This window comes from Rhizophagus irregularis, chromosome 9 (assembly GCF_026210795.1).
Source record: "Rhizophagus irregularis chromosome 9, complete sequence".
NCBI classification, from domain to species: Eukaryota; Fungi; Glomeromycota; class Glomeromycetes; order Glomerales; family Glomeraceae; genus Rhizophagus; species Rhizophagus irregularis.
Genome location: NC_089437.1, coordinates 1,030,562 through 1,036,561, shown reverse-complemented (window position 1 = coordinate 1,036,561; position 6,000 = coordinate 1,030,562). Strand labels below are relative to the sequence as shown.

The window sequence follows — 6,000 nt, the reverse complement described above, 5'->3', positions numbered from 1 at the left end:
GTTCAAAAGGTGGACATGAATAATCTTTAAAAATTTCGTGGTATTCGTCATCATTAGATGGTTCATTATCAGATGATTCATTTCTATCATCGATATTTGCATCTTCCTCCGTAGTATATTCAGAAGATTCAGAAGATTTATCATCTACTATATCTCCTAATTCAGCAATTATAACCGGTCGAACATATTTTCTTGATCATTGTCTACTAAGCAATTCAGCTTCCAATTCTCTCATTCGTGGTTCATTTGATATTGAGGCACTTTCGTATGGTTCGTCACTAGGCAATTCAGCTTCATCAGGTAGATGTACTTCTGTTCTTTCTGAATCATCATCCTCTGAATCTTGGTTAATTTCATGGATAGTTTTCGTACGAGGATCTACTAATCGTCCATTACATTCAGAACAATTACATGCAACTAACCTTCCAATACGTGATGATGTAGGATAAGATTGATTTGAAGATTCTTCGTCAATTATATTTGACACTGATCTGGTTCTTTGTATACGTGATGAAGGTATGGCATGAGGTCTAAAATCTGATTCTTCATTGAGTATACTTGATAATGATCTTTTTCTCGTCATTTTTGTGAACGTTTTTTGAAATAAAGTTAATTGTTAATAATATATCAATAATATCAATATAATTCGTTTAAAATACTTAAATTAGAATAAATTTTATTAAAATCATCAACTGCGTCGATGTAATACTAAATTTATTAAAATCATCAATCTACACTTAAATTATAAATATAAATCATTCGATTAATAATATTGATAATAAAATAGACTATTCGATCGATCAGTATGATGGCGAAAGTTTCTTAAAGTTTAATTTTTTAAACAACTTCATTTTTTCTCACCAACCTTTTTCTTTTTAGAGTTTAATCTTTTTAGAGTTTAATTGTCAATATAATACTTAAATTATATTAAATTTATTAAAATCATCAACTATCACTTAAATTATAAATATTACATGATGTCGATTTGCGTTCAAATCGTTCGATTAATAATATTAATAATAAAATAGACTATTCGATCAGTATGATGGCGAAAGTTTCTTAAAGTTTAATTTTTTAAATAAAACTTCATTTTTTCTCACCTTTCTTTTTAGAGTTTTAACGTCTAATACTCTTCGCAACCAAAAAAAAAAATAAAAAAATAATGAGCCAAAATTCGCAACCAAAAAAAATAATGATCCAAAATAGAAAAAATAAAAATACTGAAAAAGGTTTGGCTAGTGATAATCGAAATAAAACGATTACTAACATCAATAAAAGTTCGTCTAATATCCAACAAGCTGTTGAAGGGACTGCCACGCCAATTCATGAGCGAGCTCAAACTACTAACATCAATAAAAGTTCGTCCAATACTCAACCACCATCTGCTATGCCAAGTCATGAACGAGCTCAAAGTGTAAAAGAGAGATATAAAAATCTTCAGCTTCCGGTCAGATATCAAACTAATGAACCTACCCGCGATGATGATGATGCATCAACAGGTCTGTATCGTGTATATATCGTCAGTTAGATTTAGTATTTTTTTTTGTTGATTTTACATTTTTATACAGAGAATCAGAGGTTATCTCAAGAAGTATCCGATTTGCGTGCGAAGTGTTTACAGTTAGAATGATGAAATAATGAATTAACCAAACATACAGCTGTCGTTGCCACTGAAATAGCTCGCTTACGAGAAGATAACGCATTTCTTGCTGGTGTTAACGCAGAATTTGGTTCTGAAAATGATGACTTGAAAGAAGAGGTTAACGAATTAAAAACGAAACTCGAACAATACCAGATACGATCATCATCTGAAAGCCTTGATTTTATTGATGTTCCAGAAGAACGGTTAGCAAAACGGTTCAAATCGGATGGGTCAAAAAAAGTAAAGAAGACGGTACACTACGCCGAAAATCAACCAAAAGAAGAACAAGAAGAACAACGTGAAAAGGAGGTGAGGGTTTGTAATTTTGTAATTTTAGGCAGAATTGTACAGTCTTTATACTTTTATACTAATTGTTCTGATTTAAAGATTGAAATGAAAATGATCCTCAAAACTATTAAACCTAATGACAATTTGGATGATAACGAAACGTTTAATAGTCCAAAAAATGTTGAAATTCGCAGTAGATTAATTCCCGAACTTCAAAGGGCGATGTTTCTGAATTATAAACCTTCAGTAGCACAATTGACGAACTGGTTAAGTGCCCTCCATAAGTCGCGAAGATCACAAACACAACTGAAAAAAAGTGGAAAAAGTGACGAGGACAGTCGCAGAGTTCACAACAACAGTCGCATACAAAATGTAAAATTGTCGAATTTTTTCCTTTATCATCATGTTAATGATTTATGCTAATTTTCTTATATATTTATCATTTAAGAAAAAATTGCGTTGAATTAAGGCTGCAAAGGATCTTTATAGGAAAAGTGACGAAAGAATAATTGGTTATGAAAAATGCCAATTATTAAAAATGTTGGCAAATCGATCTTACCACTCGCCGGAAATCAGTGAGTCAGATGAAGAGAATCCAGATAAGACGATCGTATGCGTCTATGATTATTTTTGGCGATCACAAGAGATTTATACTTCGATATTTATTATACTTCGATATTTATTATACTTCGATATTTATTATACTTTGATATTTATACTTCGATATTTATACTTCGATATATCACTCTTGTTCCTTTTTTTTATTTTGTATTTATTTTATTTATATTGTCTTTTTTAGCTAAAAAATTTACTTCGAAACGTCATCGACTCACATTCGGCAGATATTCAAACAGCAAAATTACAACGACCTCGCCAGTATGATGATGAAGTTTAACACTTCGACCGAATGCACCCTGAAGATGCTCCATAATGGTCATATGTCGAGCAAGAGGATTTTATATATGATACGGAAATCGATAGTAGAAGTGGTTTCGACGAAGATGATGAAGACTATGGTAAAGAAACGGAAGAGGTGTTAATCGATAGTCAAAAAAGTGGAGCCGGTGATGATTTAGCTGAATGATGCGGGACTATTGATTACATTTATTTTAAATTTTTTTTTTTCATGTATTATTTGTAAATATTTCTGATAATTAATATATAACGATAATAAATTTAAATCGAATTTTCTATATATAATAATTTTCCAAATTTAGTATGATTTAGTCTGATTTATGTCCAATTTAAGTTTCGAAGTACATCTGATTGACTGTCCGAATTTAGTATGATTTAGTTCTGATTTATATCCGATTTAAGTTCCGAAGTACATCTGATTGACTGTCCGAATTTAGTATGATTTAGTTCTGATTTATGTCCGATTTAAGTTCCAAAGTACATCTGATTGGCAGTCAATCGGATAACAATCGGAATATATTTTTTTGTAAAAATCGGACATATTTCAGCCGTAATTTGACCTAAAATCGGATATCCGATTTTTAGCCGATTTGCCTTATTTCGACTAGTGGATCAAGGGACAGGCAGTGAAAATCGTACCCAGGAATTTTCATGAGATCAAAATATTCAAGGAGATGTATGGCATTTGTGAAATGTCCGTCTTTAGCTTTTGTAACTGGAGGCAAAAAGCCATTATTCGAAAAAAGAAAATCCATGGCTTCTTTTGCACGAGGTGGTCCACAGCAGCTTGTATTCATGCAACGTTTAATATCAAGAGAATACTACTGGCATAAATTACAGCAGTGATTTTCGATCCATGACCATAGCATAAAACATTCTGGTGAGTCGTCTCCTTTTTCTTGTTTTCTTTTTTGTTGTTTTTGTTCTTCTGCTTTTTCTTTGTCTGTACCTTCAAACTCTAAATTTTCGAATGGATTAGATAGCTCTTCAACATACCGTGCATCAACTTTTTTCCCAAAAATCAAATCTCGACGCCAAATATCGCAAAGTGTTTCTCCAGCATATCGGAAGTTTCGCAGGGCCAATTCTGGAACAATCACTTTACCTTGTGTATTTAGGTGCGATCCAAAGTGATCAATCGGTAGTGTAATACCTGCCAATTTTCCAGATAGTGTAGCCATGCCTCTTTCGACAGGATTATACTTGGATTGTTCTAAGGCATGTGTTCGAACAGTCAAGTAATCTAAATCAAACTTTCAAAAAAGTTGACAGTATATTTTAATGTTCTTTAGATGTCTTGGATTCTCGTCCGGCCCTCCATCTACCAGTAATACCCAGATCGGTCGAATTTCTCCACTGGTTTTCAATACATCATCATATTGAGGATCCAGGACAAGGCTTTCAAGATCTTGCATGTGTGTGAGTGAAGACGTACCAAGAGACCATTGACAGCGTACAAAAATGGCAAGTTGTCCTGTTCGTAATTTATCATTTGACTCGTTTGGTTTTGTTATAAGGTAAACTGACAGAACCAACTTCTGCGCATTTTCTAGAGGAAAATCATGGTCGGCTACACTAACAGGTTCATTAACTGACTGCAACGAATGAAATGTTCGACCTACAGCAGGTACTCCAAAACCTATCTTCGCCTTGTCATCTTGTGAAATAACAACGGAATTATCGGCAAAGGCGGTAGCAAATTGCCTTGCATATTTAGTAGATGCAAGACAATAATGACCATCAGGATGGTCGCGTGTTTCAGTACGTGAAACTCCCGCTACTGAGACCCACGCTGGATGATGATGTGCTTTTGCGGCTATAGAATTGGATTGGCGAGGCAGCAGGTAATTGTTCAATGTTGTTCTCGCCATATAAACATCATAATTTTCTTCAAGATTTTTGTGCAAATGTTCGATAGTTCGCACTACTTTAATCACTTTCTTTCATCGTTTTTTATCAGCTGCTCCAAACTCGATCGAATCGTGGATATGATCATGCAAATTTGGATGTTCAAAAAGAAATGGGGGCCGACCAGGCTTATCATATAGTATTACCATCTGGTCTTCGTGAAGTATTTTTCTTTTTTTTTCTTTGCATTTTTGAGCATAATCAGCATTCCTTTTTAATTTAATAATTCTTTTCCTGTTAGATTCAATTTCAGCTCGATGACTTCCTATTTTTAAGTACGTATCATGTCGAAATTGATAATCTGTTGAAATATTGTAGATCTGCTCGAATTCACTAATCTTTTTTTCGGCTATTTTTATCTCATTTACCGCTTTTCTTTGTGCTGATGCATTGACAAAAATTTCCAGTATAGGATCTGCCGAACAAATTGCAGGAAGAGTAGGAAGAGGAGGATGTGAATCTTCTCTAGGTGCAGAAGGTAATGGCCTTATTGTTTGCATATTACATAGATTATGTGGCATGGCCAGATAATTTCTAATCATGTCATCAATTTCCGGTCTACTCTTGATTTTAATTTTGTTCCACTCTTTTGCTGCTTCACTACAAATATCAGCACGGTTGGGAGTTCCGTTCCCATTCTTAACCATAATACTATATACATAAGCATTAACAAACTCTTGGTACTTATTTGTTGGTGAATGAAAAATTGATTTCTTATTAAATTTGGGGCTAAGAAAGAAGGTTTGACAACTCATTTTAGCACTGGAAATAAAATTATTGACGCATTTGTTTTATTAAAAGTTTTTAAAATCAAATCTTGAAAGTTGAACGTGTCATGAACTCCGCAGCAATTCAAATTTCTTTTTTTGTAGCGACTAGCGAGATAATCTTCTCTCCTTGCAGCAATACGCAGCAATACGCAGCAATATGCAGCAATATGCATGATCGTCATATTAAAAATGTTGGCATAATTTTTTTGGATGGAATTTTTTAATGCTCGAGAATCAATAAATATATTTTTGAATACAAAATAAACTACTATACAATTAAATTTTTTATCTATCGTTTTTATTTAGTGTATTTTGTTTGGAGTGAGTGCTAATAAGCCGATAAAAAAAAAAACAAAATTCGAACATTTTTTTTTTAAAAAAAAATTTTCAGCCCTTTTTATAATTCTAGATCTATAAAAGGAAAATGATTGACATTCACGTAATCAGATATCTTACCTGGGGGTGGGTATAACACAC

At 33.1% G+C, this 6,000-nt stretch overlaps 2 protein-coding genes across 2 annotated transcripts; one reads left to right on the top strand and one right to left on the bottom strand.

The window, feature by feature from the left end:
- Positions 1-1,192: 1,192 nt before the first annotated feature.
- Positions 1,193-3,014, top strand: OCT59_029248 (uncharacterized protein; the record flags this gene model as incomplete). Its single annotated transcript, XM_066142574.1, has 6 exons — positions 1,193-1,499; positions 1,659-1,951; positions 2,030-2,302; positions 2,400-2,540; positions 2,730-2,806; positions 2,912-3,014. The coding sequence occupies 6 exons, from the start codon at positions 1,193-1,195 to the stop codon at positions 3,012-3,014; spliced, it is 1,194 nt and encodes a 397-aa protein (XP_065994581.1).
- Positions 3,015-4,967: 1,953 nt separating this feature from the next.
- Positions 4,968-5,508, bottom strand: OCT59_029247 (uncharacterized protein; the record flags this gene model as incomplete). Its single annotated transcript, XM_066142564.1, has 2 exons — positions 4,968-5,018; positions 5,122-5,508. 2 exons carry the CDS (start codon positions 5,506-5,508, stop codon positions 4,968-4,970), a joined length of 438 nt encoding a protein of 145 aa, XP_065994580.1.
- Between the last annotated feature and the right edge of the window lie 492 nt (positions 5,509-6,000).